At 35.3% G+C, this 22,335-nt stretch overlaps 1 protein-coding gene across 2 annotated transcripts in view; it reads left to right on the forward strand.

Moving 5' to 3' along the window:
* The first annotated feature begins 8,784 nt into the window (after positions 1–8,784).
* LOC135203508 (carboxypeptidase B-like) overlaps positions 8,785–22,335 on the forward strand; it is a 70,297-nt gene continuing 56,746 nt past the window's right edge. Inside the window, exons 1-8 of one of the 2 annotated variants that reach the window (XM_064233237.1) lie at positions 8,785–8,913; positions 11,944–12,048; positions 12,353–12,477; positions 12,915–13,017; positions 19,387–19,471; positions 19,824–19,980; positions 21,022–21,167; positions 21,320–21,410. In XM_064233237.1, the coding sequence (XP_064089307.1) occupies positions 11,945–12,048; positions 12,353–12,477; positions 12,915–13,017; positions 19,387–19,471; positions 19,824–19,980; positions 21,022–21,167; positions 21,320–21,410 (811 nt within the window). In that variant the 5' untranslated portion in view covers positions 8,785–8,913; position 11,944. The remainder of the gene's footprint in view (positions 8,914–11,943; positions 12,049–12,352; positions 12,478–12,914; positions 13,018–19,386; positions 19,472–19,823; positions 19,981–21,021; positions 21,168–21,319; positions 21,411–22,335) is intronic. The other variant, XM_064233238.1, reaches the window with a different exon arrangement.

Below are 22,335 nucleotides of genomic sequence, written 5' to 3' on the forward strand. Positions count from 1 at the left end.
TTATGTAACACTATTCTCCTATCTGGGGGACTCCTGTTCATGAAATTAAATCCGTCAGTTCTCATTTTCTTGAAAATATTAAATTTCAAGACTTCTTTTCTTTTTGTATGTTTGTTGAGGGAGATCACACATAATTAATTGAAAGTAGAGTCACTGTCCACTCGAAATCGCATAGGTAATAATTATTTTATGATCACTTGTTCTTGCAGATACTTTTAAAGGAATTTCCGTCGCAGCCGAATACTGGTTGCTTTAATTTTGAAGAGGGTAGCTGTCAAATAAGGTAACAGACGTATTCTGCTTTTTTTTATTATTATTATTATTATTATTCTTCTTCTTCGCTCTAGATTTTTCCTTTGCATGTGTGCTTTAAATTTCTCGTGTTGTTTTGTAAATTTTTTTGTGTGCGCTTTTACGTATATATGAAGTTCTAGTTTTCATTTTAACTAGTTTTTAAATGATTTTTAGACAACCTGCAAATTTATATAATTTATATTGGTCATTATTTATTGTACAGACCCTGATGATGCATTCAGCTGAATACGAAACACGTTGGAATAAATTGTAAAACTTCATCATGCTTCTTCCTACTCCTGTTCCCTGTGCATTGTACCACTTTAGCTGACTCGACTGCTTTCTCGGTTCATATATATATATATATATATATATATATATATATATATATATATATATATATATATATATATATATATATATATATATATATATATGTATATATATATATATGTATATATATATATATAATATATATATATATATATATATATATATATATATATATATATATATATATATATGTAATAAATACATTTCTGAAAACAGATAATTACATATCTGTAAATAGAATCCATGACCTGAGAGGTCATTGGTGAATTAGGAGCGTCCTACGTGACAATTGACAATCTCAAATCTAGATCACGCTGTGCAATGCTTGCAGTAGCCTGGTTTACGTTTGTTTGAAAACCTCATCAATTCATGAATCTGTTAACAGCTCACAACACCTTCCATGGGAAGCGGTTGACCTGTTAACCTGCGCCGGAAACTTGTTACTTCCGAGCCGGCGGACTACTTATTTCTTTTTTGCATAAATCGCTGAGATAGCTAGTGTTTCGCTATCGACACGATGCTTTCAATAGTTAGTTCTTTTTCAGTTATCAAACGGAGCGGTCTTCTGACCAAACCATCTCTCTTGTGATGGAGTTGAGAAATAAAGCTGTTTTAAAGTTATCAACTTCTCCGTTTGAATCATCTCCCTTATTCTAAGAAGAATCAACTTTACTAAGATACAACGTAGGAGAGAAGAAAAGAAGAACCAGTAATGCTTACGAACAACAGTCGTAAGAAAAGGCAAACAGTCTTTCGCCAAAGCGGAAGAACATAATATATATATATATATATATATATATATATATATATATATAATATATATATATATATATATATATATATATATATATATATATATATATTATATATATATATATATATATATATATATATATATATATATATATATATATATATATATATATTATATTATATTATATATTAGTGTAGCACCTTATAGTATCTCAAGGCACGCCGATATTGGAAAGATAGGAAACCTTTTGTTATATGCTTATATTTAAAACTATATTATAGGATGCGACATGTAAAATATTCTCTAAATTCTACAAAGTAAAGGAGTAAAGTAAAGAATGCATTTGGATACACCATAAAGCAGGGGAATTCAAAGCTAAGGCTGTTGAAGTTCTAGGTATAAAAGCTATGGCTCTGATGTAAATTATCAGTATAACGACAATTGACGGTTAGACTACGCCAGTAACCTGGGACAGTGAATATGAAGTCATGAACGCCATAACACTTCATTCAAACCATTTTCCTATAATTGCGAAAGAGAGAGAGAGAGAGAGAGAGAGAGAGAGAGAGAGAGAGAGAGAGAGGCACAGGTGCACAGAATTCTCACCATGCATAATTAACCGTCTGGAAACCTATATCACCAGCTCGATTTACCAAAAGCAATGTAGAAATAAATAATATATAAAATTAAAGAGCCAAAACCTTCCTCTAATCAATTCCTTACGTCATAAAGTAGCGAAATGGAGAGTCACTTCCAATCTTTTAGTTCATAAGCCTCGGTATGATATATTAAGGTGAGTAATTGCTACAATTAAAACTAAAAACATGTACGAACGAAGCCAAGTTTAATATTATAAACGTATTTCCACTTCTTTATGGCCTACACTTATGATGCATATGTGCACTGAACACTGTAGCTATCCCAAATGGTGGTACACATTTACATACCTATACACCTACACGCACAGTCTGTATGTATATATTCATTGGCTCCCAATGTATTTGGCCTTGTGTGAGGGTCATTAGTGTCCTTATTGGCGCCTTGAAATCAATAGAGTAACATTAAGGTGTTAATACATTCCCCTGTAAATTCAACTCTTGGAGTTTCCATACAATTTTTCCCTTCATTTGTATTTAGCTTTCAGCAGACAACCTTTTTGTTTTAACATGATTAAAGTGAAAACAACCACCGGATAAATTGGATTGGTAGTTCAGTAACAGCAAGGTCAAAAGATGTCATATCACGAAATCTTTTAGAATCTGCTTTAATACAACTTACTTCTCATTGTAATTTCAACATTAGTCGTGGCCTGTTTCATTTAGACCATTGTATTTGTAACATGTTTAAGAATGACCTCGAAGATATAATTACAGACTTAAATAAAAATTTGTTGCCTTAGAGATATCTTCATTGTAATGTATGTTTAATATGTATTGTGAATATGTTTTTGTTTACCAAAGTTCTGAATAGCTGTCACCTATAATTCTTTAATTGTCGTGTCCTTGTGTCTGAGATGTTTGTCTTAATCCTTTAATTGTACCCATTGTTTATGCTTGTTTGGGAAGGTTACTCATCTCCCAGGTGTGTCGGATTCTAGGTATTAATCTCTTTATAATCCCTATCTGTCAGTTATACAACCCTTTTTGTATTTTAATTTCCTCATGTATGTCAGTTCATTTGCTAAGTAAAGGACGTTTGAACGTCGAAAGATCTCACGGGTACTCTGTTGTTTATTTTTCCTTGTGGCATATATATATATATATATATATATATATATATATATATATATATATATATATATTATATTATATATATATAATATATATCCAATGTAGCACAAAGAACCATGTACTTGAGAATATCCTTAAATCCCCGGTAGAATGAGTGTGAGTATTCTATTTATGTTTAAAACTGAATCACTAGTTGATAAATTAAGATTATTATCACACTCGCATATATCTTCTTGAACAGCACATTGATCAGGCAACGTATTAAACATTACTTACAGGCAGCTTAACATTGTCAGTCCCTTAGAGATTACTATGTTGTCATGGTTTTTGTCCGTCAAAGTTGGAAAATTCTGAGGAAATGACGTATAACACTGGCCCTGAACCGTATTAACATTAGCTTTACCTTGATGGTTGTTTTGGTATTTCTGTCCTTAATTCTTCTTATTCTGATATTTCTTATTATTATTACCTATAAAACCCATTATTGGTATTGGCATTATTCTCATTGTGTTTATTACCATTTTGATTGTCTTTCCTCTAGTGACAGTTTGGATAACTATGATTAATGGACTGATGAATACTACACTATTTGATATTACGGTCCCTTTTTAGTGACTATTATAGTTATGTTAAAACAATTTAGATTTGAGGAGTTAACCGCATTAAATTGTTGTGCTACTCCAGTATCTAATCTTACAGTCCTTTTTTAGTGACCATTACAGTTATGTTAGAACAATTCATTTGTAGATTGGGGGACTTAACAGCATTAACTTTTTGTGCTACTACAGTATTTAATCTTACAGTCCCTTTTTAGTGACCATTAAAGTTACAGTTAAAACATTTCATTTGTAGATGTGTGGAGTTAACTGCATTAACTTGTTGTACTATTGTGGTAACCTACTTCATTTGATTATTTTCAATACTAAATATGATTGTTGGATCCAAATCTGGACACTTACACATATGCCTCTTAATCTTATCGGTAATAGTCACTTCACCAGAAGTTCTTTCAAATTTTCACATCAAAATAACGTACTAATCTGTCTGGCAGCATACCAGTTACCAATGCAAGGTGCATTAGATGACACATGTCTGTGGTTCCCATAGTGTTACCATTAACCCAAGAGAAAGTAAGTAGTTTAGAATGCTACTCATTAAATCTATCTGTGATAAAGGTGGTACAAACAGTTAGTGATAAGCTCTTTCTATCTACTATTTTATAGATACTCCTCAAGGATAGGACTTCATCCACCTCAGACTTAGTGCCTTATAACTTTGTTGAAGTACCCTTAAAGTCATCCCACGATGCGCAAGCCTGAAACAAATTTCTTCATAACCAGGAGCCAGTGTCACCTTTTGCAAAGTTAATAAATAACTTAGCTTCTTGCAATTCAATAGTAGTATACACTATATTCTTAGAAATTCAAGTGGGCTTCAATGGATGTGATCCAACCTTCGACCCCTTGAGTCAACTGACCGTTGATCAAGCCTTGAAATGGCACTATAACTCATCTAGTATTCACGACAGTGATTTTTGTTTCAGTCTAGGTCTGGCCCTACACCTGTACTTGCATCTGCACCTGAAGTCATGTTGTCAGAGTTCCAGTGGTTACCTGTATGTCTATTGTTACTTTTATCTCCATTTTACCGGCCAAACTAGTTATGTGAATACACTCGTTTAGATCTTTGCATCATTTATCTATGAAAGAAAAGAAATTTTCAACGACAAAACCTAAATTAAAATATTCACCTCCTAACAAAGAAAAATTAAAAAGTCTATGGGATAAAAATTACTGATCAGATCTTCGACTACAGGACAGTTTGTTGTGTTAGGATACGCTACTGCACATCCCCTAAGACTAAGAAGCAAGTAGACTTAGCAGTGGTTATATGAGAGAATTGCTGGAAGATCGTCACTTCCTCTGCAGAAATGGGTTGGCGCTGTTGATCGACACGACTTGATTGTAGGATCCACAGACATCTGTTTGCTTATGAAATCTTCAAAACAAGATTCAGACATACACATTACCTGAAAATTTTAGGAATTAGAAATAGGTTTCTATTTTCCACCAACCTGTAAAACTCATTCCTCTTCTTTCCTTTTGTGATGAATTGTTGACGGGCGACTAGGTATGCAAAAGAATACGGCTGCTTTCTTTGCGCTTTCTGTATGCTTCTTGTTTAACAGGCTGTGATGCTATTAGTCAGCTGAAATGGCACCTTCCTCTTCTCTTGGTGTTTATAATTCTTGAGCCATAAGATGCGATGCCAGCAATCATCAGAGAAACGTCTCCTTCTTCAAATAAGTAGTAATTGCTTGTAACAGGAATTGTTAGCAAGCACATCCGTAATGTAGACAGTGTTTAAAAATCTGCATGTGTGTAATCCATAGCAGTGATTACACTGTGTATATTATTCGAGATATACACATCTCAGAGAGATATATTATGTTTGTTACTGTTTTAAGATGCGCTAGGACTAGGTCTTACTTGGAGGGCAGTAATACCAACTGCCAACATTACTGGCTAGGCCGATGTGTCCATTATGTGATGATGCTCCCTTAAAAAGCCATCAACAGAGTACAAAAGGTGAATAGCATCTGAATGTTTACAAAACCCGCACTTGAATCAATCAGTGGTAACAATGCCATGTTGCACTGGTGTGTTTAGCAAACACACACTTACAACTTTAGCACACACAAATTTTCCAAATATTATAATGTAAAAATGGTGATAGATTACATTGTTAAAACTAATCAAGGGTCACATCTGACCTGCGATAAGAATAAATGTAGACTCTATAGTTTGTAAATATCAACAACAATAAATGATAAAATGTTAACAGAAAATCATTTGACCTCGTTTGTCTCCTTTTTACGGCTTTTGCTTTGTTGAGATAAAACTGTATCAGTGCATTTCATGAAAATAATGCACTGAAACTCCTCTCTCGCTCTCCTCATGACTTCCCATCATCACACTAACATAGTTAGGAATACTACGACGTGCAAAATTATCTATTCCATTTATAATGTTACAAACCTTACTTTGTGACATTTGCATGTTTCTCCTTGAACTTAAACAAGGAGTAAGAAAAAAATCTATAAGTAAAGAAGTGTATAGAACACGTTCTCTCATGTTTTGAAAAACAATCCCTTATGATCGTCTTATTTTTCCCACAAGTCTAGAGAAGCAAGTAATTAAGACGTACATTCCAAAAGTCATTTTAGGATTTTCCCACGAGCTCAAGCGGAAGTGATTCATAGTCACACCTTCACGACCTCAAGATCGTTCCGAATTTTGTGCCAAAATTTCTAAGAATTACGTTAGCCTTCCTTTACCCTCCATAGCTCTACCTCCTCACTACCTGACCCAAACCACACGTGGTTCTCCGCTACTTTTTCCCTTGCTTCTTAAGTGTTAAAGATTTCACTATTGTTAATCCCTTCTTTTGAACTCTTGTGTTAGCCACCTATAATTTCCTTTCTGCTACCTGCCATGATTTGCATCTCACAAGGAATATGAGATAATGGGACAGTTGTCTAGCATCAAAACCAGATACATACAGAGGGGGCGACGACCCACACTTCGCTACTGCTAGCTAGTTAGTTGATCGAGAGGATACCCTGCTAGAGTCTGTTCCAGACTCTCTTGTGTGAGGCAGTCCCTATTGAGGTTAGGTCCTTCAGCAACATCCCTGGACCTCCGCACTGGTAAACCTGTAGCCCAGACGTGTCCACTACCTCTCAACTTATTCTCCCTTTGTTTGGACTGATCGCAATGCCGCTTCCACTGATGCTCCATGCAACAGCAGACCGGCTCTATTCTAGTACACACGTCTCGTCCATGGAGAAAGTTACAGTGAATGGAAGTTGTAGTTCAGCCAGACTATTACTTTTTCTTATTTCCAAAATCCCAATCCATATCCTTTGCAATCTCCCTCATAAGTGTTGGAATACCAGTGTTAACTTATCAGTGATACGATTTGGTAATTCCACTCGTATGTTACAAAATCCTCCTGCATTGCAGATCCGATTTCGAGTGCCTGTTATGCATGTCACCCGTATATGTCAATGGTGCCACCCTTTTGCCATTGCCAGCGCCATATCTGGTCAATTATTCCCGGACCCTAGGATGAAGAGTTCTATGTTTTCCCTTTATACCAAGTCCCTTGCAAGCATCCCATTCCTCTTTTCAATGATGAGTTTAACCCAATGAGGTTATGTACATATCTGCAGTAATATGGCACTTCGATTTTGAGTGTCACTTGTACAGCAACTTGTAGTGACACAGGGCATTATTGTTAGCTCCTGTATATTTTCTTCTGATCCCATTTAGGAAATTATATGTGTTGAGTGGACAATTCAAGTTTCCCTTGAATACCAACTTAGTAGTTGAATTTATTTATAGATTTCCATTTCTATGCTGCAATTAGTTTTGCGTTTCTTCTAGATCTAGGAATGGCATTAGGTTTTCATCATTTTCCTCACCAATACTAAATGCAATAGTTTACATGTTTTTAATTTAAATTGTTAAATAATTTTATGGTATCAATCTTCTTTTAATTTTCTAGATAACGAAGGTATCGTCGTCGTACTTCCGATGTAAGGTAGGCATCAAACTTATGGGAAAGTTATCTGACCTTCTAGTCTAATGAAAAAAATATATATATTGGCCAGAGTAGCTGATTACCCTCGGTTAATCCATTTTGTTGTCTATAATACAAATTATTAAAAATTAAGTATATATCGTAAGAACGAGATTTAACATACCAACAAACCTGGATCTACTTCGTTCCATGAAGCTGTTGATTCCATTCTGCATTTTGTTTGCCACGATTTCTATGGCCTCTTTTGTAAGACACAATTTTGTATATAAGCTCTCAATGTCTAAGATTACATGATAGTAGTTTTTCCCAAGTTATAAATTTTCCATATTATCTAAAAACAAACGTTTACACTCTTCTGCTATGTGATTTTTTTCAAATACTTTAATATGCCATGAAGAAGGACATTTTCAAAATACGCTGGACCACTGAGGATGCGAACTATTTTCTCTATAAATAAAGTTACATCTTCTCTTTGATTTATGAAATATCAGTTTCTACTTTTTACCTGAATTCCTCATCCCGTCCTCTTGATCAAATAGTGATATATCATGTTCCTCCTTGTATTCATCAGTTGACGTAAAAAAAAATAAATGAATAAAAATAAAAATAGAAAGTTTTTTTTATATCGCTGAAAACTACAGATGTCGTTGCTTAATTTGTCTGATTCAGGAAATATGAATTTCTAATTTTTACCTGAATTCCTTTAGGTCATCATGCCCTCCTGAGCCAATAGTAATTTATCAGTTCTTTCTTGCATAGGTATCGAAGGCGGTGAAGGTCATCAGTGGCATCGCGTATTCAACACCCACAGGCTTGAAAGGCACCCATTAATCTGGAAATATTTCAAGACCAATGCATCGAGATAATTACCCAAAATATCTGGTTTACTTTTCATTTATATGTATAAATATATATATATGTGAGTATGTAAATATATACATATGTATGTAAGGTGGGGTAAACCAGATGTTTAAGGTAATTATCTCGATGTATTGCCCTTGAAAGATTTCCAAATTTGATTGGTGCCTTTTAAGGGCGTGGGTGTTGAACAGGCGGAGTCACTTACCACCGCTTGCACCGCCTTCAGAAAGACCTACATACGAGTATAGTGAATATATAGCCAGTGAATGGGAAGTGCCTTCTTACCTGCAGATGCCGAGTGTAGACTTCACGCGCATCGTCTCTTACAGCTGCTCAGTAAGTGAAAATATGTTCCCGGTTGTTTCCAGTACCGAAGGATGAGTCGGGTTTCTTTGGATGATTTCACTTAACCGTAATACATTTCTCTCGTTGGCTTTATTGACTGAATTACGATCACGTTAGTCCTTCTCTCCATCCCATTTGGGATCACGTAACATATGCAGATTTTGCAGAATTTTTCCCATGTTTTGAACTGAATGGCTTATCAAGAAAATTCCGAAAGTAGTTGCAATTTTGAATAATATTGATCCTTGCCATACTTACTTACCTTTTCAAATATAATAATAATTATGTTCCCGGAGTTGTATATTTGCTGAAAATGTAATAATCTTTTTTCATCCCAGTGAATCTTTCTCGTTAAAGTAATGAATTATATATATATATATATATATATATATATTATATATATTATATATTATATATATATATATATTATATATATTATATATATATATATTATAATATATATATAGTATATATATATAATATCCTTAAATCCAATGTGGAAACGTGAGTGAAAACCTGGGGACATGGAACAAGTATATTCTATATTTTCAAGGTCACACTGAAAATAATAGAAGTTAACAGACCTTTATATAAAAAAACAGAAAGGAGAGGCGGGATTACAGTTTGTTAATCTGGGTGTGTTGTTCTTTAAGAAAAAGAGACAAGGAGAGAGGATCAAGGGACAATCTAGGATGGAGATTTAAATTCCTCGTTGGTTTGGCTTCAATTAAAACGGATTCCGGCAAATTCCTTTTACGGTGATCTTTGACCCTGCAGTTTATCAAAGAATTATCACAGTTAACAGCATGGCCCATCTTAAGCCAATGATCTGCCATACCTTTATTCGTTAAGCTGCTGATATTATTAAAGGTTTATTTTTCTCTTGAAGTTGAAGTTCATGGACTGTTGTAAAGTTTGATGTAATGAAAGTAGCGAGGTTATATATTTGTGTTGTTGAATGAGTGGTCACAGTTTATTGATCATATTTTATTTTTGCTCTCCGTTTTCAGAATCCTGGTCTCATTTGTAAACTTGTAAAGTAATAAAGATGAATGAACTAGCTTTAAGGTTCCTTAGTTTTTCCATACATACCCTTCCTTGGTTTTTTCTGTCTACCCGTCATGGGCATACTTGAATCTTCTAAAATAAGGCATAGAGGTGTGTTTGGGATCTAATCCAAAAATGGTTTGTGGTTCCATTCCAATAGGCAGAGATGGCCCTGGGCCAGCCACTGCCTTGGCTGTTGCAACAACCGGGGCAGCAGTGGTGTCATGTATAGCTGCCCACTTTTGTTCCAGTTGCTGGATCTTTGCAATCAACAAAGGATGTAGTGAATCATCCCCCAGATTCCTATCTTCTAAGGACTCGGAGGTAGAGGAAGAAGTGGCTGTAGATACAGGTGGTTCCCAAGTAGCTTGGGCTACCTCAGGGACATATTGTGAGGCCATGCCAGGGGTCAAGAGGAGAGCTGGAGTTGGATTTCCTAAAGGGAGATTTGGAAAGGGTTCGGGCTCTGGCCCTATAGCATGCACTGGCTTGTTTCCTGGAGGTGATCCACCTAAAATCTATGCTGTCAGGCTCTGGGAGTAGTCCTATTTAGCAGAGCAAGTCTCTCGAGGACAAGGCTAGGGCAGGTGGAGGTCTGGAGCGTAGTGAGCGAGGAGGGTCAGGGTAGAGGCCTGGTACTTGATTTGCACTGTGGAAATGCAGACTTCTTGTATGACATGAGACTGTGGGCGGAGGTTGACGTGAATGTTAGCTGTATAATATCTGGGACTTGGTTGAGTATGAGTTCAAGGCTAAGTCATGGTCGGTGTGGAACTAGGACTGATACCAAGGTCTCTGGACTTGAACCGAGGATCACCCATCTGCAGATACTATTATATCTATTGAACTATACGGTATGGCACTGCGAGGATATGAACTCTGCAGGGCTTATTTATACCCTAAAAGGAGGTTATTTGAGCTTGGGGTTACAACACATCCCCCCAAAACTGGAGTTGGTCTCATGGCGGTGTCTTAGCCAGCAGCTTCTGGCAGTGATTCTGATTTCCCTGAAATGATAGCACCGCAGCCTTTTGTTCCTCCATCTCGGAGACCCGGATCCTGAAAACAACAACTGAGCCAGTATCATGATTTTAGAAGGAAGGGCGTTGGGAGGGCCATACCTGAGAGCTTGCTAAACAGGTAAAGGTCGAATGAGGAACTGACCAGGGGTCAGGCTGGACACAAAGCTAGGTCAGGGAAGGTGTAAATTTAATATCTAGTATTAAAAGGGGGAACTCTCCCGAATTTACATTAATGGCTAGAATGTCAAAATGCTCCCAAGATGAATTATGAGAGATGACTGGAAAGGACGTCACACAGATGGGGAAATACGTCTGAGGAAAACATTCCAAATCTCATCCTTGTGGTGTGGCGGGTGGTTGAGGGGACTGAAATTTTACTTTGCTTTTCTTATTTGTGAGTGCAGTTTATATATATATATATATATATATATATATATATATATATATATATATATATATATGTATATATATATATATATATATATGTATATATATATATATATATATATATATATATATATATATATATATATATATGTGTGTGTGTGTGTGTGTATGTATGTATATATATGTATAATATACTATATTATGCATATATACATATAATAAAATATAGATATATATATATATCATACCCTATATTATATTATATGATATCTCTATATTATAATATATCCCTATATATATATATATCTATATATTTATTATATATATATATATATATAATATATATTATATTATATATAGTGTGTGTGTGAGTGTGTGTGTGTGATGAATGCCTCCTGTAAGTTCCTGCTGCTACTTGTCAGAGCTATAGAAATCTATTCCGGATCTCAACATTAACAATTATTAGTCTGTTTCTAAGTTTCTTAGACCATAGGAATATTGGAAGTACTGTTCAAGCATATGAATTTTTTAGAGACACTTATTTTAATCATCTCACTGATTTCAGGATGGGTCGTGCATGCAGAGTAAGTTCAGTTGCGCATCTGAAGCTTTTGATGCCTCTGATGCTCTTTGTTGGCATTTCTGAGGGATCATCACTGGATTATGGAAGGTTTATATCAAGCTATCATTTTCTTATAAGGAAAACTAGTATATGATATTTGACTTGATTAGGAAATACAGAGAAAAAAGATGGACAAGCGAAGCTTAATTTTTTATTGGCCAGTACTTTTACGATTGAAGTTTGCATGAATATCTAGGCTTATTTTCCCCTTTGCTTGTACTTTTAATTGAAGTCTACTGTTCTTTTCCACCTAACATTTTCCTTTTATATTCTATATGTTTATATTATCATGCGTTTATGAATAGATGCCTATATTTATCATTTAATGGAGAAGGTAAAACTTCATTTGCAGATGGAAAGTCTTAGCTGTTAATCTTGAGCAAGTGAGTGGAGACGCTTATCCTCCCACCCTGAGCAAACTTGAGGATATGGAAGCAGAGGGATACTTGGTGGTCCTGTCTGCATCAAAGATCAAAGGTGAGGAAACTTCCATAAGTGAAAACATAAAGTACAACGGTAAATATTTTTACAATATTGATTATGCACCACTAAAAGTAAATCTTATTATTCTAGTTAACATTTCATATTCTCGAAAATGAAACATGTAAATCTCTTGGGTAACGCCAGTGATTTTTTCAGCATAGCATTCGTTCTGCATTTTTCCGTGTTTAAATGAAACTCGAAACTCATGTTTTTCCTGTAACAGGCGTTGCTCACAAACCTACTTCTTCAGAAGCATTTTTTCTCAATAGCAGGTTTTAATGTTGTAACCATATCTTCTATTGTTCTATCCCAATAACAGGGATTGCTGCCATAGATGCATCTTCTACTCACTATACCTTCTACATTCTTTTTAAAGCCACGTATTACTGAGGAAAGTGTACTTTCTAAAACTATATTCCTTCCAACCACAGGTATTGCTGAGGTAGCTGCATCATCTCAAGCTTTAGAAGATCTTACTAAAATGCAGGATGATGGATTAATATCCTTTGATTTAATATGTAATAATCTTCGCAGGTAAGTCCTTAGTTGGAGGTTTTTTCTCTGTTTGTAAATTTATAGCTTTCCAGGGATATTTTATATCCCAATATCTATTAACACTTTCCAAAACACCTCGTGTAGTTCTTAAAAGATAATATTATTATTATTTGTCATTTTAATGTTTTAATTAATATCGTCAGTACTTTGCTATTTAATGTAAATGTTTTTTTTTAGTAATTTTTAAACACTAGCTGTTGACATAAATTTTTTACATGCTTTATTTTATAATTTCCTGACTTATAAGGATATTTGATTTGACTCAAATGCATGAAGTTTCCATTCTATAAGTATCTAAATGTACTGTATGTCATTTTGTGAAAACTTTATAGCTGGATTTTTAGAGGCTCGGACAGTCTCAGCTTTATGATAGCTTGATATGAAGTATCAGTGATTTTGATAAGCAATAGCCATTAGCTAATCATACTTTCAACTTATCAGACCTTGTTTCCTATCAGCTATATTATTATGATAGTTTTGATGGTGTTACTATTATGGTCCTCTCAGGGCTCCTTAAGAATTACCAAATAAAATCAAGAATTCTCTCATGACTGGTCTGTGCTGGAAATGTGCCGTTTAAAGTAGGAAGTTACTTACCCTGATTTACAGCATTATCTGTGAAGATCACGAATCACCCCTCTCCTGCAGATGTGTCGAAATTTGCACCCCAAACCTCGCCGTTACTCATAGGACTGAGAGCGTCACTTTTTCCTGTTCCGAGTGTTTTCCGTTGTTATTATGCAGTGCTTCATTGCTGAAAAGTTTCTGCTATTTACGGAAGAAGATACTGACATAGTGTTAAGCTTCCTCATAATATTTTCCTATTTCAAGATAAAATACCAATTTTGTTTGGCACATATCCATTGTTATATGCATTCTTACAACGAACGCTCTCATTTCTCTTGGATCCTTTCCAATTTTCAGTAAATAATAAGATATCTTTATAGGAATTTTAATTGATGGGGATCATCGTAATCTTTCATTTCGGTTTTTGTGTGAGATTCGTCTTTCTCTGTATAGATCAAGGGGATCTACCTTAGGTTGTTTGACCATACTGGCTTCCATGGTTACCATTCATGATCTTTATGAACATCTCTCTCTCTCTCTCTCTCTCTCTCTCTCTCTCTCTCTCTCTCTCTCTCTCTATCTCTCGAGCTTCTCTATATATATATATATATATATATATATATATATATATATATATATATATACACACTAGCTGCCCAACCCACCACTGCCCGGGAAAACTCTGAATGACGACCTACAAATTCTCTCTCTCTCTCTCTCTCTCTCTCTCTCTCTCTCTCTCTCTCTCTCTCAATTACAGTGCTCATCATTTTGACATTTTATATTTTACCCCTTCTCAGCCGCCATTCATATTGGGGCTGTTTGAGTGTAAATGGCTTCGGGAGTATCACTATTCATCTCAGCAACCTCAAAAGCATAGATTAGACTCTGATATCATTCATTTTCTACATTTTATTTTTCACCACTTCTCACCCCCATTTCCATCAGGGCTGAACTTGGACTTAAAGTTCGACACGAGTGTCACTAATCATCACAACATCATGGTAAACTATGGATTAGACATTAATATCTGTTGTTTTTTGGTTATTTTAACATGTCACACTCTTCCCAGCCTCACACCAACCCCCTTTGGTGCCAGTGATATCTTAACCCCGACCCCAACCCCCAGATGGTAAATCATATGTATACCAAGTTTGGTTGAAATTGCTCAATGCATTTCAGAGTTATGTAGGAACATACTCAAACAGACACACAAAAGCACACACACATACATACATACATACATGCATATAGACATCCACATGTGTGTTTGTGTGTGTATGACTATATCATGAAAATATGGCATGTGATGAATATTTAAATAAAGATATAATCCACGAAGGAAAGAGGGGAAAATTTAGATCTACAAGGCCATTCGACTTCTCTTCCTTTGGTTGGCAGGCTGAAGGAATATAAAAATAAGCTTACTAAACATTCTTATTAATGACAGATGCGAATTACAAAGGAGAAAATGTGTACCTGGAATCCAACACAACTGAAGAATTAGTAGACCTATCACAACAAGGTTAACAGGTTTTACAAAAGATTAGACCCAATAGCTCAAACAATTAAAAGAGCATAACAAAATGTTTACTGATCACCAAAAATATTAATAAAAGTACAACTCGATAACTCTATGGAAGTAAGCTGTACAATAAAAGACCAAAGATTTCGTGAAGAGAAATCTTTTGATCTGGCAATCACTGAATTTTCAGTTCAATCTATCATGTGAGAGTTTTCACTTAAAAGAATGAATATAGCATTAGATGTGTGCCTAGTTTTGACATAATACTAATCCTGTTAAATTAGTACTTCTAAATCCTTGCTAGATTGCCAATATAGAATGTTTAAGAATTATCTTAAAGATAAAATCAGTGACATAATTGAAATGTAGTTACCTAATACAGTGTATATATATATATATATATATATATATATTATATATATATTATATATATATATATATATATATAGATATATATATATATATTAGAGAGAGAGACGAGACGAGAGAGAGAGAGAGAGAGAGAAGAGAGAGAGAGAGAGAGAGAGAGCTAAATGTGTAATCCTTTTTAACATACCCTAGGGCAAACCAGCCTCCTTTACACCTTACCAACCCAACCAACACGATAACCAAATAAATCTTGATATTATTTTTCTGGATTTCCATAAGGTACCAGACAATTTTTTCAGCGAGAGTTTTTTTAGTTATACTGCCCTCCATAATATTACATTCAACTTCTATACCCCCTCAAAAATCTAATGACCAACTCCAATAGTAGACAGTGGTGGCATAAACAATATGGACCCAGAAAAACAATGATAGGAAATATACTAAATGACTTTAACTTATAATTATCTACTGTTATGTTCAGGATATTACCAACCAGGCTCCCAACCGATCTAACAATCAAGGCAAGTAATTTTATAGATAAAGTTAAACAAAATATGTATAGAATGGAAAAGCAAGCCCTAAACAAGAGAGTCACCCGTAACAGTGTCCAAATTCAACTTCAACATAGGTCAGTTACTAAAACATCTGAATCGATCACAGATGAAATAGAAATTGAGTTATAATCACACTCAGATCGATAAGTACACTAAACATATATGGCCACATCAAGCATTTCTCACATTTTTTTTTTACTACAGTACAGGCTGCTTAATTATCAATCTGCCAAAAAACACAGCATCAGCAAACAGTATTAAATTTGATTGGCTGCTTAGACACGTGCTAGGTATGCCATATGCACCTGGCAGCCAGTCCAGATTGGGATGAGAGTCATGAGTTGCGAAGAAGTTTGGGGGAAGGGAATAAATCTTCCTAGTAGAATTCAGCAGCGAGTATTCCCTTTCTTCCCAAAGAATGTTTACACTAAGGCAAACATGAGAACATGTCAATATGAATGATCGCCTGTGAATTTCCTGAAGTAGATAAAGAGTCATTAGTTGAGATAGATGTCCAGAATAATCAGCAAAAGGTGAACAAAGCAACTGGACTCTCCCTGCTAAACCCTGAAAACTCAGGGGCACCATCATTTTTTTTGTTTTGCCAGAGGAGGAACTCCCAGAATGGAATATAAACTCTCTTTTTCAACAATCTGACTTTAAGGAAGACCACAACAAGGAACTTCCTCCGTCTCTCCCTCTGATATTCCTGTTTTGCCTTATGGTTCATTCTCCTTCACCTAAGACTTCCTTCCATCCAACTAGTGGTAATTTGGTTGTCCTAGTCTAACCTGTTCAGCCAAGTTTCCTTATAAGGAGACTGACTGATGCCAGGATGGAAGATAGGTATGATATTTGTATGGAAATCCTGCAAAGTATCAAGGAAACCATTGATACTGGACATCACTGTATTTAAGATGACATTATATTTTTCTACCTGGAATTTGAGCAGCCTTGTTACTAAGACATTTTCAGCCTATACAGGAGAGACTAAAAAGTCTGAGAAGGCCACCTGGATAGATTTGGGTACTCTTGCTGAGAAAGTAAGGGACTTAGGGCAGGCTAACAATATCCCCAAGGCTTAGTGAAAGCTGAGCCAATCTCCCAGATTATGATTAAGATAAAATCTTGACCCCCATAGGGATACCCCTACTACTCCTGTCAGAATCAGAAAAGAGCCATGAAATTCCTGATCCAAGTTCTCCGGATAATTGCTGGAATAAGTCCTGGACCAGTCTCAGCTCATGTCTGAGGTTGATGCTTTGCAATTGTCTCCACCCACAAAAGCAGGTGGTTTGGAACATTCCCCGTCAAATCACTTGAAAGAATGCTGTCATCCAATAAGTCAATCTTATTATCCTGGTGTGCAGGTAATTGACAGATAGGTGGGAGAGTGTTCGGTGTTAACATTTAGTTGTTACCTGTGATAAACAGCCTCTGTGCCCTCAGTAATTAGTTTGGATTGTTATCAAAACTACTGACTGGCAAGCATGTTTATATGTGTCTGAAATATATTAATTGTATTTCTACTTTCAGATATACAGAAAACTCATTTATATTAGTTTTAATCTAGGACTTCCCAATAGACATCTGATATGTTTCTGAAGATTGGGTTTTGCCAAATAGTCTGTTTCTTCATTCCACCTCACTAGTGTCTTACTCATATTCCTACAATATTCTGTATTTACTAAATACTTTTTGTATTTTTATATATCAGAGAAAGAGAATGAGGAAAAGGTGGGTAAAAGGGAAGCAGTGAGAAATGTTTATTGTTTGAGTGTGACCCATAAGACCTTTCTATGGATCGAAAGGAAGTAATTATGGAAGTTGACCTATTCTCATTTCAGTGATCATAATACAATCATGACCCACATGCTTCAAAAGATGGCCCTCATTATTGCTTGGTAACAGGAACCCGGTTCAGAAAACTTGGCTCTCATAGATGGGAGAAATGCTTCTTCACTCGCTTGCATAGTCATCCCTTGATATTTCCCTTAGCCCTTGATTCCCAGCCAAGAATAGAAGAAATCCCTAATCTTTTACATGAACTCAGTATGACAGCTAAGGCATTTTGTCTGGTCTAGTCTGGAAGGTGGGTACCTCTCAGTCTTTCTTTTGAAATGTCGATTTTGAAGAAGTTTATGAGTATATGAGTTGGTCATCACAGACAATGTCCCTCAAATGTTACTGGTGACAGATTGAAGATGTTGAACTATAGAAAAAAAGATGATAATTGATGTCCCATACGTTTCCTGATAGAGAAAGAGGGGCTATCTATGACGCTATGGTATTTCTTAGATATCACTAGGATGGCAGGGTTATCCTACTTCCCATCATATTGCCATAAGTTTATCATTCATATGGGTTCTTTATCTCTCTTTATTCACTAGTAATTACTGACTGGAACCCTGAGTGAAAGAGAGGGGAGGTGATCCCTCTCATGGCTTTGATGCTTAGGTTTTTCTGAAAATAGTGAGTTAGAGTGGCTATCCTTCAGTCCTCCCCTGCATAACTGATCAAGTTACTTCATTGCTATAACACTAACACTTCTATATGATCTTATCCCTCTATTGGTTGTTAGTTCTGAATAGGAATCTTGAACAGAAGAAGGGAGGTGATCCCTCACATGACTTTGCCATGGACTGTCTGCTAATGGGCAGTTGGGGGAAATCTTTTCTCAGGAGGTAGGACATTTTGTCCGCTGTCAATTTCTTTTATATGCTCCTTTGTAGATAAGCACTGGATAAACTATAAAAAAAAAAAAACAGGCACTGGCATAAGAAATTTTTTTTTTTTTTTTTTTTTTTTGTAGATGCTGTGGATCCTAAAACACACCAACTTCACCTGTCAAAAAGCCATAGTAATCTCTGGTGGTTGCTTCTTTTATAGACCTGACGAGTAATGCAGGGCTTATCTTGCATGCAACATTATTACCACATCTCCAGAAGTGGAGGGAATTATGATCTTATAGGTAGCCATTACAGGGTAGGATAAAGAACCATTGCATCTTGAGTCCATTTATATTTCTTTGCTGTACCAAATATTGCTCAATTCTTGCCAATATCAGCTATGAGAGACTGCTTGATGATAGTCGTTTTGTCTTAAGGAGGCCAGTGAGAAAACAAAATGACCCCTTTGAGGCTCTAAGCTAAAAAAGAAGGTTCTCATGCGTTAAAACTTTACCTCTATAGGTTTCTCCATCGCTGTCTGCAAAAATATATTTATTCAGTATTTTATGTATATAAATTATTGAAAAGTTAACGCAATAGAAGGAACTTCGGCAGTAAAATTAAATATTTGTTTTTATGTAATGTATTTATCTTTTTATTGAAGGGCATTAGATTTGGAGAAACGTGATGCAGGGAAAAACCTTCCTCGAGCTTCAGTTACATTCACCTCTTACATGAGTTTTAGCCAAGTGAGTACTTCATGATAACCATTACTACCTGTTTTGAAGTTATGGCAAAGTTTGTTGAGGTTTTCCTCGTGCAGCTGTTGTAGATTATTATTTTTCATGTGGATTTATAGAATGTGTGGATATTGCCTTATGTAAATAATAATTCTTGGAAAACTTATAAAACATGTAGGTAATGAACAATACTGTACTGTTAAGGAGGAAATGTAAAATTATTTAATATATACATAATAATATATCAATATAGTTTACAAAAAATTATCAACTCTTCCCTGGGTCATGTACTAACACAGCATCATTAGTGATTTCTGATGTTTGAAAATTTTAAGCCATTTTGAAACATTGGTTATGGCAGATTTCCAGTTACTTGGAGAGCTTACCAGCCCAATACCCCAACAAAATCCGAGTGGATAAACCTGGAAGGACTGTTGAAAACCGCACTGTTTACCGTGTTCGGATGACTAACAACATCACAGATAACGTGCAGAAGAAAGTTGTCTTTATTGATGGAGGTCAGTGCATAAGATCTAATCGCTACCAGAACGGGTTTTCTTTTCTTACTTTTTATATTTTTTCATACTATTCATTATATTATTTAGTACACTGTTCATTAGGCTTTTCTGTAAGTACAATAAATTATCACCAATATTCCCAAAGCTATGCATGCTTGGCCACCAACCACACTTATTGCAGATCAGAAGAACTTTATAGTAATTGTTTAATAAGTGGCTATGGTAAAAAAGAAGCAATCTTTATTGTGGTTCTTCTTTAAGCACAGTATGATGCTATTAAAAACGGAATACGGCGAATTTTTGGCATATATACACGGTAAAGTTGTCACTGTGTCACTTATTTTGACACTATATCTCCATATGCATAGTTATAATGATTCCAGTTATACATTGCATAAAAGTAGATCATCTCTCATAAACACAGTAGAACGTCTATCTCTTGTGTCAATGTTTCTGTCATGCGTACCTTGCTTGTTAAAAAGCAAAATTATAACCCTAGATTCTCCATATTTTATATGTCACTTAAACTTTAGCCATAACTTTTGAATGGTAAGGGGCACGCATACTTTGCCAAGGAAACTTTTTCTGATGTCATCAAGATTAGTGACTTTGTGGCCTTTCCCATGACCTCCAAACTAAAATTGGACCCGATTAAGGGACATTCTATACACTAAAAGGCCTATTATAGAGACAAAATCACTGTGGTTAATTTCAATATTCGAGTACGGGATGCACAATGCTTTAGCAATACTCTCAGAATGGTGATGATAATGATGACGATGATGATGATTATAATTTTATTATTTTATGCAAATTGTGAAACTGAAATCTGAATTTTCGATTGCTGAAGTCTATTCCATTTTAACATTAAATAATGTACTGCATTGGGGCTTAGCTAAGGCTTTAGCCTAAGTTCTAAATCTAGTTATTTAATCATTTTCACAGTGGATAAATAAATGGGGTACACTGAGTACACATTCCTACAAAGTATTCATGAAGAGAAAGTTATTTTCATTTTGTGACTTGCGGTTTTATTTCTAGGTATACATGCTCGTGAATGGGTTAGCCCAGCTGCTGCCTTGTATATTATCGAAACACTTATCGCCAATACTGGGCTAACAGAAACTATTGAATGGCAGATTATGCCCGTGCTTAATCCTGATGGATATGTTTACAGTTGGAGCGGAGTAAGTTGGTTTGACAGTTTACATACTATTTCAATTCTGTTTCATTTTATTGAATTTAGTAAAAATTGCCTGATAAATTGTATCCCATCTTTTCATATGAATGTAGGGACTTATACATATATGGTAGTTTTGATACTCATATTCCTTTATAGAATCGTTTGTGGCGCAAGAACAGATCTAGGTCTTCTTCTTCCACTTGTGTTGGCGTTGACCTTAACAGAAATTTTGGATATCAATGGGGAGGTAGGTCTCATTCACTGTCGGTGTTAGTGAGATTCTTGATGTTCATTTATTTGACATAATGGTGGAAGCAAAATGGAAAGAGAGATGGAAGAGATATTTGGAAAGATAAGACCGAGGTTTATTGAAGAGAATAATAGATCCCAGTTGCAAGACAAACAGTATATACAAGAGGAGGAACGACACAGTAAAACTAAAAAGTGTAATGATTCCAAGAAGCCACGTCAATGAGGAATAATCTCTACCCCGAACTAGCTCTTGATTCCCTTTCGATGTCTCTTTTGCTCAAAGAACATTCTGTCAACATTAAGAAAGTGTAACCCGACCTCTGTTTTAAAAATAAACCTCTCAACTTCTCTTTGATTCAGTGTGAACTTGAGAATGTAGAAATAAACTACAAAAGTACCTGTTTCAAGTCCCCAGTTTCACTACCTTTCTACCGTGGATGTAAGGATGCATGTCTATCATTTATTATAATTTATAATTTTCATTGTGCCTGACATTCTAGATATTTGCAATGAATTTCAAGATTTATTCTATTTTTAGGATCCTTTATAATATGATGATAGTTTCATCCAGCAAATCTTTTAACAAATCTACTGTGAATTGCACGCAGAAAATTGCAAATATTAATACTCAGTTTCTTATTTCTTTGTAAAGATGACTGCTTGTTATTTCTTATTTCAATCTACTCTATTCCTGCTGTATGATATATCTCTGTTCAACTGCTATTTTAAGGTATGATCTTCCCCACCATGTTCTTGAATCTTTATGTTTTCCTATTTACGTTTAATGAAAATCTTCAGTTTCCTCGGAAGCATGATGCCTCCGCTGCATTGAATAGTACAGGGCTCATACAGGCACAATAATTTTCGTTGTCGTTGACACCAGTGGAAAAGAACTGTATGTGGTTATGTCACCAGGTTTC

Source organism: Macrobrachium nipponense, chromosome 36 (genome assembly GCF_015104395.2).
Source record: "Macrobrachium nipponense isolate FS-2020 chromosome 36, ASM1510439v2, whole genome shotgun sequence".
NCBI classification, from domain to species: Eukaryota; Metazoa; Arthropoda; class Malacostraca; order Decapoda; family Palaemonidae; genus Macrobrachium; species Macrobrachium nipponense.